Raw genomic sequence first — 12,782 nt, forward strand, 5'->3', positions numbered from 1 at the left:
CTAGGAGAGGAAGATCGTATTTCTCGTGTATATGCGGACGATGTTCTTTTCTTTGCAGATAACACAGAGATAACTGTCCCAAGAATTATTTATAATAAACTATTTGGTGGGGTATCAGGCCTAGATATAAACTGGTCAAAGACTATTCTGATGCCAATAGATTCAGTGACTCAAGAGGAACCCCTGATAACCCAGTTAGATCTGGTTGATACCTTTCAATACTTAGGTATGACGATATCTCCCAAGGTTGAAGACTCAGTATATCTTAACCTGACCCCATTGATAACCAAAATAAGAGCAAAAATAGGGACTTGGCTAAGACTTCCCTTATCCAGAGCGGATCGAGTTTCACTGGTTAAAATGGTAATTTTACCTCAGAATCTACCCATCTGGATAGACGATAAATATTTCAAATTAATGGAAAGAGTAATCAACGATTTGATCTGGGGAAGAAAACAAGTGAGATTCAAATTGGAATACCTTTAAAGCCTTTGGACCATGGGGGTCTAAATCTCCCATGTTTCAAGGGCTACTTCATTGCCGCCCAGTTATGGACGTGCAATGAATGGCCAAATAGCACCTTCTTAAGTAGTCTAGTAAGAAGCTCTCCACATAATAATATATTTACGCTTCTGGAATCAGGGTTATTGACTAATAGGGCCCGGGGGCCTAAAGGGACTATAAAACTCCTAATGAAAATATGGGCTGTTACTAGAGAATGGTTGGGAGTAAAAGGATCACTCACATTCAAGCCTCTTTGGCACAACACTCACCTACAGATATTAGATCTGGCAAAAAAAAATACAATTTTTTCCCTGGCACAGGTTGTTAATAACGGAGAAATCAGGCCGTTTGTGGAACTATCACATAGTGTACAGAATTTGTCATGGTTTAGGTATTTTCAGCTTCGTTCGGCACTTTTTAGTTTAGATGATAAATCACTGTTAGAAATAGATAATTCCTCTCCGCTAAATGAGCGGTTTGGGAAGGCACTAGTAAGAATGAAGATTTCAAATATATATAAATTATTAATTAATTCACGGTTTTCCGAGACACAAACACCAGGGCAAAAGGCTTGGGTGAGGGATTGCCCAAATATACAAAGTGTAGGGTGGGGGAGTATTTTTACTAACCCAGATGTACTATCCCATAACTTCAATCATGTCCTAATACAGTTCAATATTTATCATAGGCTGTATGTTACCCCTACTTGGCTCAACAAGTGTGGAATAAGAGATTCCTCCAACTGTCCGCGATGTGATACTGCCGGTGCGGATTACATACATATGATCCGGGCATGCCCAGAACTCGGGGCATATTGGAGCGGTATTAACCAGTTTCTTACTTACAAACTAAAAACACGGATTCCTCTTGAGCCACAATTGTTTTTACTGAACGATCTCTCTCGATATTAACTAGTCATAAACCCCAAAAGATCCTAATAGGCAGAATATTACTATTGGCCAGGGTCCTGATCAGTCGGAGTTGGTTGGCACGTCAGGCCCCAGAAGTAAATAAATGGATAAATCTGGTCAATAAGGTGAAAAATTACGAGCGGATTCTCTATAAGCAGAGGGGTGGAATTGAGAAATGGGCTAAGATATGGGATGGCTGGTAACTCTGATAGGACTGTATGAATGTAAAAATGACTATTTTATATTATAATACTTTTTTTTTTTTTTTTCCCCCTCTTCTTTCCTCCCTTTCTTATTTTTTCAAGGGGGGGAGGCGGGGGTGCACGCATCATACGCTGGGGGGTTAAGGGGGGGGGGTAAAGAGGTGGGGGGGGAGAATAAGGGGGGTTGAAAATGTATACTAATTTCCAATTATATTTTTGTGTACTGTTTGTATAGTAATAAAGATGTTAAATTGAAAAAAAAAAAGACCCGAGGGGCGGTTGCTAACCCGAAAGGAAGGGCGACAAACTGATAGTCTCGACCACCAATTGCGAAGCGCAGGAATCGTTGGTGAGATTCTGCGATCGGAACATGCAGATAGGCGTCCTGGATGTCCACGGACGCGAGGAACTCCCCTGGAAGAAGAGAAACAATAACGGAGCGGAGGGATTCCATTTGAAACCTCCGTACCCGTAGAGAGCTGTTGAGCAGTTTTAGGTCCAGTATCGGACGCACCGAGCCCTCCTTCTTTGGGACCACGAACAGATTTGAATAAAAACCTGTGCCCTGTTCCTCTGGGGGAACGGGAGCAATAACCCCCCCCGGTCCAGAAGGGAAGAAACTGCCAGTAAGAGGTCCGAGGCTCTGGCCGGATCCCCCGGAACGCGAGAGGGGAAGAAACGTTCCGGCGGTTTGGACGCGAACTCTATCTTGTAACCAGACGTTACAATCTCTAGAGCCCATGCGTCCTGAACATGAGCCCTCCAAAACCGCTGATAAGAGAGCAGGTGGCCCCCCACCACGAGGGGTGGGGGCGCCCCTTCATGCAGAAGACTGCTTGGGAGCGGCAGGGCGGGTCGACTGTGCCCTCGGGCGCCAGGAAGGCTGGGGTTTGAAGGAGGGCTTCTTGCGGGAGTCCTGTGACCCTCCTGCAGAGGAAGCAGGCGACGAACACGCCTCGAGATTCCAAGATTCTAGCGCCGCTCATGGCGCTTCTTCGCACCAGGGGCATTCCTTTGCTGCCCTACCTGGACGACATTCTGATAAAGGCCCCCTCGCTTCCGCAGGCCGAGGACAGCGTCCGGATCACTGTTCAGACTCTAGAACAGTTCGGCTGGCTGATCAACTTCCCAAAATCCTCTCTCTCCTCCCTTCCCAGAAGCTCTCCTTCCTGGGGATGGTCTTGGATACCTCGGCCGCCAAAGTGTTTCTTCCAGACTCAAAGTCCTCCCAGATCCAGGAGTCTGTGTCGCACCTACTGCGTTCCCAGTGTCTCTCCATCCGGGAGTGCATGCGGGTCTTGGGTCTTATGGTAGCCTCCTTCGAGGCCGTTCCATATGCCCAGTTTCACTCTCCTTCTTTTCAATGGGAGATCCTTTCCCTCTGGGACAAGACTCCTCGTGGTCTGGACGATCGCATCCGCCTGTCTCAGCGGGTTTGGGCAGTTCTCCCTTGGTGGCTGTCCCTGATGAACCTGAGGTCGGGAAGATCTTTCCTCCCGTTCTCCTGGACGATCGTCACCACCGATGCCAGCCTCCTGGGTTGGGGCGGCGTTCTCCAGTCACGCACGGTTCAGGGGGTTTGGTCGGCGGCGGAATCTCGCCTCCCGATCAACATTCTGGAGCTGAGGGCGATTTTCCACTCCCTCTCCCATTGGACTCCTCTCCTTGCGGGCCGCCCGGTGAGGATTCAGTCGGACAATGCCACGGCTGTGGCTTACATCAACCATCAAGGCGGGACCCGCAGCCGAATGGTGATGCAGGAGGTGACGAGAATTCTGCTGTGGGTGGAGTCGCACGTTCCGATGTTGTCAGCAGTATACATTCCAGGAGTAGACACCTGGACAGCAGACTTTCTAAGCCGTAACAAGGTGGATCCAGGCGAGTGGTCTCTGCATCTGGATGTATTCGAAGATGTCTGCCGCAGGTGGGGCCGTCCGGATGTGGACCTGATGGCGTCCAGGCTCAACAACAAGCTCCCGGTGTTCCTGGCTCACGCCCGGGATCCAAAGGCATACGGGGTGGACTCGCTGGTGTCTCCGTGGAAGGACTTCAGCCTCCTCTATGTCTTCCCTCCGCTTCCTCTGCTACCCAAAGTGCTACGCAAGATCGAGGCAGAAGGGATTCCGACCGTTCTCATCGCCCCAGATTGGCCTCGCCGCGCATGGTTCTCGGACGTGGCTCGGATGCTGGCGGACGCCCCATGGCCTCTTCCCGACAGAGGATCTACTGTCTCAGGGGCCGCTCTTCCACCGGAATTTACAGTCTCTTCGTTTAACGGCGTGGCTGTTGAAACCGCCATCCTGAGGAAGAAAGGGTTCTCGGATTCGGTGATTAGAACCATGATCAGAGCGAGGAAGCCGGCTTCCTCCCGGATTTACTATCGTACCTGGAAGGCCTTCCTGACCTTTTGTGAGAACTCAGGTTTCCCTCCCCTTCGTTTTTCCATCCCTATGGTGCTATCGTTTCTTCAGTCCGGACTGGAGATGGGACTGTCGCTGAGCTCCCTGAAGGGTCAAGTTTAGGCTCTGGCCGTCTTTTTTCAGAAGTCCCTTGCTCTTCTCGGTCCTGTGAGGACTTTTCTTCAGGGGGTGGCGCATTCGGTACCTCCGTATGTCCCCCCTTTGCCTCCTTGGGATCTCAATTTGGTCCTGCGCGCTTTTCAGACGGCCCCCTTCGAGCCTTTGAGGGAGGTCTCCCTGACCTTTTCTCTCCTGGAAGGTGGCCTTCCTTGTGGCCATAACTTCCATCAGGCGGGTATCGGAGCTGGCCGCACTTTCCTGTCGGGAGCCTTTTCTGTTTTTTCACCAGGATAAGGTGGTGCTCCGTCCGGTTCCCTCCTTTTTGCCCAAGGTGGTCTCTTCCTTCCACCTTAACGAGGATCTTGTCCTGCCCTCCTTTTGTCCTTCTCCGACAAACCCCAAGGAACGGGCTCTCCATTCCCTGGATGTCGTCCGGGCCCTGAAGGTGTATCTGACGGCTGCCGCCTCCGTCCGCCGTTCAGATTCCCTCTTTGTGATTCCCGAGGGACCTCGTGAGGGTCTCTGGCGGCCTCCAAGGTCACTGGCGCGATGGGTCCGCTCGGCTAACTCCGCGGCTTATCGCGCTCGTGGTAGGGTTCCCCCGGCTCGGATTACCGCTCACTCCACTAGGGCAGTGGGAGCTTCCTGGGCAAGGCGCAATTGTGCCTCTGCGTCTCAGCTGTGTAAGGCGGCCACCTGGTCGCATTCGCTGGCTTCGGCTGATGCTGTCTTTGGCCGCAGGGTTTTGCAGGCTGTGGTTCCTGTTTGACCGTTGGAACGCTCCTCCTGGCGGTGTTGATATTTTTTCCCACCCCATGGACTGCTTTGGGACGTCCCATGGTCTGTGTCCCCCAAAGGAAAAAAGAGAAAAGGAGATTTTTTGTGAAACTCGCCTGTAAAAAAAAAATTCTCGTCTTTTCCATTGTGGGACACAGCTCCCACCCATTCTGTCTGTTGCAGGAAGGGTTTTTCAGTTCAGTTCTGTTTGTGGTTGGATTTCATGAGCTTTGGTTCGATGGCTTCCATTATTTTTTCTTGTCTCCTTCTCCTACTGCTTTTGCAACGCCTGAGGGTATAGCCCAAGGAGGAGGAGCTCTCTTTTATATTTGCATAGTGTCCCTCCTACTAATACCTCTAAGCTATACCCATGGTCTGTGTCCCCCAATGGAAAAGACGAGAAAAAGATTTTACAGGTGAGTTTCACAAAAAAAACCTCCTTTTTTGTCACATTACATGACAAAAATTGCAACAGCAAGTGATCAAAAAGGCATATGCCCCCCCAAATAGTACCAATCAGACAGTCACCTCCTCCAGCAAAAAATGAGACCCTACCTGAGAGAATCGGTGAAAAAATAAAAAAGCTATGGCTCTCAGACTGAGACACAAAAATATCATTATTTCTGTTTCAAAAATGCTATTATTGTGTAAAACTTAAATAAATAAGAAAAAGTAGACATATTAGGTATTGCCACGTGCGTAACGATCTGCTTTATAAGAGTCACATGACCTAATCCCTCAGGTAAACGCTGTAAAAATAAAAACTGTGCCAAAACATCCATTTTTTTGTTACCTTGCCTCACAAAAAACGTAATATAGAGCAATAAAAAATCATATGTACCCCAAAATAGTACCAATAAAACTGGCACCTTATCCCGTAGTTTCCAAAATGTGGTCACTTTTTGGAGTTTCTACTGTAGGGGTGCATCAGGGGGGCTTCAAATGGGACATGGCATCTAAAAACCAGTTCAGCTAAATTTGCCTTCCAAAAACCATATGGCGTTCCTTTCCTTCTGCGCCCTGCCGTGTGCCCGTACAGCAGTTTACAATCACATGTGGGGTGTTTCTGTAAACCACAGAATCGGGGTAATAAATATTGAGTTTTATTTGGCTGTTAACCCTTGCTTTGCTACTGGAAAAAATTGATTAAAATGTAAAATCTGCCAAAAAAGTGAAATTCTGAAATTTCATCTCCATTTTCCATCAATTCTTGTGGAACACCTAAAGGGTTAAAAAAAACTTTGTAAAATCAGTTTTGTATACCTTGAGGGGTGTAGTTTCTAAAATGGGGTCATTTTTCGGTGGTTTCTATTATGTAAGCCTCACAAAGTGACTTCAGACCTGAACTGGTCCTTTAAAAAGTGGGTTTTGAAAAAATTTCAAGATTTGCTTCCATACTTCTAAGCCTTCTAACGTCCCCAAAAAATTAAATGTAATTTTCAAAATGATCCAAACATGAAGTAGACATATGGGGAATGTAAAGTAATTACTATTTTTGAAGGTATTACGATCTATTATAAAAGTTGTAGAGAAATTGAAATTTGCTAATTTTTCAACGTTTTTGGTAAATTTGGTATTTTTTTTTATGAATAAAAATGTTTTTTTTTACTTATTTTTACCACTGTCATGAAGTACAATATTTGACGAGAAAACAATCTCAGAATGGCCTGTATAAGTGAAAGCTTTTTAAAGTTATCACCACATAAAGTGACACATGTCAGATTTGCAAAAATGGCCTGGGCAGGAAGGTGAAAACAGGCCTGGGGTTGAAGGGGTTAACATTGGAAGACTGATTGTTGGTCTGACCTGAGGTCTAATGAAAATTTTTTTTTTCTTATTTTCCTCCTGTAAAACCGTCTTATAGGGCGAAAAATACGGTACCTGATTTAACTCACAGATGTATATGTTTTTAATACAGGAAGTACAGAAGCAAAAATGGACCAGTCAACTGCAGAGCCAAGCCTGCCTACAAATAAAGCTGCTGAAGAAGAGAATCAGGTATCCATGACATTCAGATCTCCTGTCAAAACCTCCAATAAAGAGCCATCTAAAAAAGATGTGGACACCAAACCGGAGAGTGGTGCAGTTATTACAGACTTTCGAACGTCAGCACTCACAGATAAAAGCAATGCAGAAGTTCTGAAGTCAACTATACTAACCGTTCAAAAGAAAGGTATGTGTCTTAAAGGGTTTCTATCACTTGGTATGACATAATTAGCTGTCAGACACTAGCGATCTGCTAGTGTCTGCTCTGGCCAACCATCCTACTATAATCACTTGTGGGGCAGCGGTTTTGCTAAAAAACTAACTTTTATAAATATGCTAATGAGCCTCTAGGTGCTATGTGGGTGTCATTAGCACCTAGAGGCTCCGTCTACCTTCATACACAGCCGCCGCCCAGCGCGTCCCTCCAGCCCGCCCATGTCCTCCTCCGTGTGACGCAGCGGACGAGTTCTCGCGCATGCGCCGTGCGCGGCTGTATTCGGCGCATTTGAGATCTCAGCTCGGAGCGGTCAGACATTCAATGCGCATGCGCGGCTGTATTCGGCGCATGCGCATTGAATGTCTGACCGCTCCGAGCTGAGAGCTCAAATGCGCCGAATACAGCCGCGCACGGCGCATGCGCGAGAACTCGTCCGCTGCGTCACACGGAGGAGGACATGGGCGGGCTGGAGGGACGCGCTGGGCGGCGGCTGTGTATGAAGGTAGACGGAGCCTCTAGGTGCTAATGACGCCCACATAGCACCTAGAGGCTCATTAGCATATTTATAAAAGTTAGTTTTTTAGCAAAACCGCTGCCCCACAAGTGATTATAGTAGGATGGTTGGCCAGAGCAGACACTAGCAGATCGCTAGTGTCTGACAGCTAATTATGTCATACCAAGTGATAGAAACCCTTTAAATGAAATTCTGATAATGGTGAATGAATGTTACATTGAAATCTGTTATTTCCAAGTACAGTATGTTATGGTACTTTCACACTAGCGTTTTTCTTTTCCGGCTTAGAGTTCCGTCCTAGGGGCCCTATTCCGGAAAATAACTGATCAGTTTGCTCTCCATTCAGTATGCATGGGGATAAATCTGTTCAGGAGGTCTTCAGTTCAGTCTTTTTGACTGATCAGGACAGAGCGAAAACCGCAGCATGCTACGGTTTTATTTCCTGCCAAAAAAACTGAAGACTTACCTGAATGCCGGATCCGGCATTTTTTTCCATAGGAATGTATTAGTGCCGGATCCAGCATTCAAAATACCGGAATGCCTGATCCGTCCTTCCAGTCTGCGCAGACCGAAAAAAAGTGAAAAAAAATAAATGCCGGATCAGTTTTTCCTGATGACACCAGAAAGACTGATCCGGCGACGGAACTGATTGCCGGATCACTCTACCGCAAGTGTGAAAGTAGCTTTACAGGTGATTTTTGGGAACAAAACAAAAATTCTTGATTGCTTGATCATCAGTAGAGATGAAGCGAAATTTAGATGCAACAATCATCTCCACTGTATGAGAACAACCCATGGCTACTACCCTCTTTATATCTGCTGTCAAGAATCAATGGTTGTTGGTGCTGGCTGAAAGACCCAGGCTGGGTCTCACAGGCACTGACAGTCAATGCCGTATACAATACAGTATGTATTGTACTACATTGAAACGGGGATCAGACCCTGAAATGTTGAAATTCCTGTACTGGGACAAAAATAATTGTAAAAAAAAAGTGTGAAGGGAAAGACCATCTAGCAATAAAAAAAGAATTAAACATTAAAAAATTTCATTTAAATAATTATTAGGCATAACAACCTGCTCTATAAAAATATCACATGATCTACCCCCTCAGGTGAATGCCATAAAATAACTGTGCCAGAACAGCCATTTTTTGGTTACGTTTCCTCACAAAAATCATATCAAGTGACCAAAAATCATATGTACCCCAAAATAATACCAATAAAACTTTTACCTTATTCCGTAGTTTCCAAAATGGGGTCACTTTATGGGATTTCTACTGCAGTTTACGACCACATAATGGGTTGTTTCTGTAAGTTTCAGAATCAGGATAATAAATATTGAGGTTTGTTTGGCTGTTAACCCTTGCTGCCTTACAGGCAAAATGGAATAAAATGGAATATCTGCAAAAAAAATTTAAAGGGGTTTTGCCATCACATACAATGGGGGCATATCACTAGGATATGCCCCCATTGTCTGATAGGTGCAGGTCCCACCTCTGGGACCCGCACCTACAACAAGAACAGAGCAGGGAAATTAAAGGAGGACCCTCCCATTCACTTTTTTGGAGCAGTGCTTGGTGGTGGACGGACCCCGGGAAACCTGGGGTCCTCCAGCCACAGCTCTCCCCGCTCCGTTCTCCTTGTAGGTGCGGGTCCCAGAGGTGGGACCAATACCTATCGGACAATGGGGGCATATCTTAGCGATATGCCCCCATTGCAGGTGATGGGAATACCCCTTTAAATTCTCGTGGAACACCTACAGAGTTAACAGGTGTAGCAGCACTCCTTAGTCTTCAAGACCCCTTTGGGCATGCAACAGCCTGTCCAAGACACTGGATATATGGTAGTCCACAGATAGACCTTCAAATAGGAGTTGATGGCAGCATATCCATCCAGAGATTCTTTGATAGTTAGTCCATGAAAATGTGTACAAAAAGGCTCATAAAAAACAGCAACGTTTCGACTACTATGTCAAGCATAACATGAAGTGCTCACCCCAAGATATATATCAATGCGGCGGTGACCCAGCTGATGATGATTTAGGTGGTCATGTGATCATGTGTAGATCACATGACCCGATTACGGGGGAAGGAGTGTTACGTCGACCGTGCGCAAAGAGAATTATGAGACGCCAACCTGGATAATAGTGCATGAGGTAAGGGGTCAATTATTGGATGCTCTCCACTATGGGATGTAGTGGTCATCTGTTATTGGTGACCTTTCAAACCTGGGAGGGATGATTGACATTCTTTTGGGTTGATTTTTTTAGCGATATTGTGTAAATATCTTGGGGTGAGCACTTCATATTATGCTTGACAAAGACTACATAGTTGTCGAAACATTACTGTTTTTTATGTGCTTTTTGTACACATTTTCATGGACTTGCTATCAATGAAGAATGTCTGGATGGATATGCTGCCGTCAATTCATATTTGAATTTAGAACTGAAATTGTCCTTTTAAAACCTATGTTTTGGAAATTTTCTTAAATTTTTAAAAATTGCCTCGACAATTTATAATCTAACATCCCCCAAAAAAATATGAATTTACAAAAGGATGCCAACATAAAGTAGACATGTGGAGAATGTAAAGTGATAACTATTTCATGAGGTATCTGTCTTAAAAGCTGAGAAATTGAAATTTGAAAAAAAAATATATGAAAAAAATCCCCAATTTTTGTTTACATGTTTGTTTGTTTTTTTTATAAGTAAAAGGTGAAATATATTGACTCAAATTTACCACTATCATGAAGTACCATGTAGAATGAGAAAAGAATCTCAGAATGGTTTGGATAAGTAAAAGCGATCCTAAATTATTACCACATAAAGTAACACGTCAGATTTGCAAAAAATGGCCTGGGCAGGAGGGTGAAAACTTGTCATGGTAGAAGGGGTTAATATAGACTGTACGAAACCAAGAGTAAGTTGGAGATCAAGGTGGTTTTACTCGATTAACAACCATCATTTTTGCAAAACCGGTTTTCTTTCTGAAGGGAATTGTGAAATTTCCATTAGATATTCTTGAGATGTTTGTTGTCGTCTAACCTCCTGAGATGATCATTGATCCTATGAATAAGGATATCTAATGGTTTCTACATCTTGCTTTTACAATATTAAAGAGTAACTGCACATTCAGAACTACCTCCCCGACATAAACGAGGCACCAGATATACTCATGCCCAGCTCTGTTGAGAGTCCCAGCACTTGTGTATGTTTTATTGTAAAATTGTGTCCAGCCTTTCTATGCATGTCCACATTCTGCACATCGACAGAAGCCTTTGGTTATAGCAAGTAACCAATCACTTTTTTAGGATTAGTGGCTACCTGCACATGTTGCTGCTTACGCAAGTTTTTCCACTCAGAAAAAATGCCTTCTAATACAGTACCAGCAAAGTGATTTTGATTAAAGAAATCTCTTGTTTGCTTTGCTTTTTCATTTTGTGTGAAAATGAACCTGCAGCACGTCACTGCATCACTGCACGCGTCGTCGTACATTCGAGTGGGCACGCGCGGGATCCCAGCACTAGACTCGCTGGTTTGTCAAATGCATTGGGGATGTTATTAGAACAGGCATGGCAACGGCATTGTTCGTGTGGGTGTGGCAGAAGCAGTGCTCGGAAGGCATAACCCAGCCTTTATTAAATATTTATAAAAGTTGCTTTTGCAGCTAAAACGGACCTCAGAGAAGGGAATGAAGGGTATGTTTTTTTATCAGTGTTAAGAGCCCTACCTGGCTATATGACTATTAGGTATGCTGGATCCAGGTGACAGAGCCTCTTAAAGATTGTTACAAATTTGTTCTTACAGGTAAACCAAAATTAAATGTTGAGCCGTGTGTGGTGAAAAATCCATTACCTGTCAAAGCAGCCATGAAGCAGAAAGCACAAGAAAGAACTATTGTTGCTGAAGTTAAACCCATGAACTCTGCTGTAACTTGCAGCGAAGGCAAGAGGGCAGCCGAAATGGTAAGTAAATCTTTCTTAAATATCATTTTTTTATATTATTGGCTCCCTACAGTTAAAAGTACTTAAAGGGATTCTGTCATCAGAAATGAGCCCTATAAGCTAAACATATGGCGATGTCCCTTGTAAAACACAGAATCCGTAAGTGAGTTTATCAAATGCCCCTGTGGCTCTATATTCCTAAAAAAGCGGTTTATATCACCTGTCAATCACTTCAAAATGTGTCCAAGGGGACGTCTCATGGTGAAAGGTGCCCGGCTGCAGCCATGTCGTTTAGGTGCCCAGCGCCGCCTTTTGAGCTGAAATCGCCGCCCTCCCTTTCATGCGATCCGCCTACCTCACGTCATCACTGCCTCTAACCACCGCTCGCTTCATCCAGATCCTGCGAGCTTTGAACCAGGCTGTAGGAGGTTGGATGGCTGGGATGGGCTGTAATAGGGCAGTCAGTGGAGGTTCGAGCGAAGTGCGCCGGCCGGCGCATGCGCACTTTGCTATACGAGGCCGCTGCCAGTAGTCCGCACGGGCGCATCAGGATATACCTATTGCGCACGCTGGGCACCTTTCACCATGAGACGTCCCCTTGGACACATTTTGAAGTGATTGACAGGTGATATAAACAGCTTTTTTAGGAATATAGAGCCAAAGGGGCATTTGATAAACTCACTTTAGGATTCTGTGTTTTACAAGGGACATCGCCATATGTTTAGCTTATAGGGCTCAAGAACGAGGACATTTTTGGATGATCAGATACAGTAAAGGTTAGGGAGAAAACATTATTTAGTTAATTCTAGTGTCACCAAAGTGTTCATGGAGTCCAGCACCTATAGGGCTGCCACTGACTTCCCATGTAGTCGCCCCAGCTACATAACTCTCCCTGCGCTTTGCGTCCCTGTGAGAAAAGCACATTACAAATGTTTGTCATCCTAATCTCATCCCAATAGCAGATGCAGCATTGTTTGAACATATTCTTTGAGCTACTACTACCTGTTAAACTGCTGATCAGGCTTGTCTGGTTTTATATCGATGTTAGGTCACCAATATCAGATTGGTGAGGGTCCGGCTCCCTCACTGTTCAGCCGCTCATGTAGCGGTGTTTACTTGCACATAGTCTACTTTGTTGTGGCAGTGCAGTGCAATCAAAGCTTCTTCTATCATTCACTTGAATAGGACAAATGGCTATAATAACACTGA

The 12,782-nt window shown here is 45.2% G+C and overlaps 1 protein-coding gene across 1 annotated transcript in view; it reads left to right on the plus strand.

Annotated features, from left to right (window-relative positions):
* ZC3H11A (zinc finger CCCH-type containing 11A) overlaps positions 1 to 12,782 on the plus strand; it is a 231,292-nt gene that overhangs the window by 176,514 nt on the left and 41,996 nt on the right. The window contains exons 14-15 of the mRNA XM_040422208.1: positions 6,833 to 7,087; positions 11,437 to 11,594. Coding sequence (XP_040278142.1) covers positions 6,833 to 7,087; positions 11,437 to 11,594 — 413 coding nt within the window. The remainder of the gene's footprint in view (positions 1 to 6,832; positions 7,088 to 11,436; positions 11,595 to 12,782) is intronic.

The sequence above is a fragment of the Bufo bufo genome, chromosome 3 (genome assembly GCF_905171765.1).
Source record: "Bufo bufo chromosome 3, aBufBuf1.1, whole genome shotgun sequence".
In the NCBI taxonomy this organism is placed as follows: domain Eukaryota; kingdom Metazoa; phylum Chordata; class Amphibia; order Anura; family Bufonidae; genus Bufo; species Bufo bufo.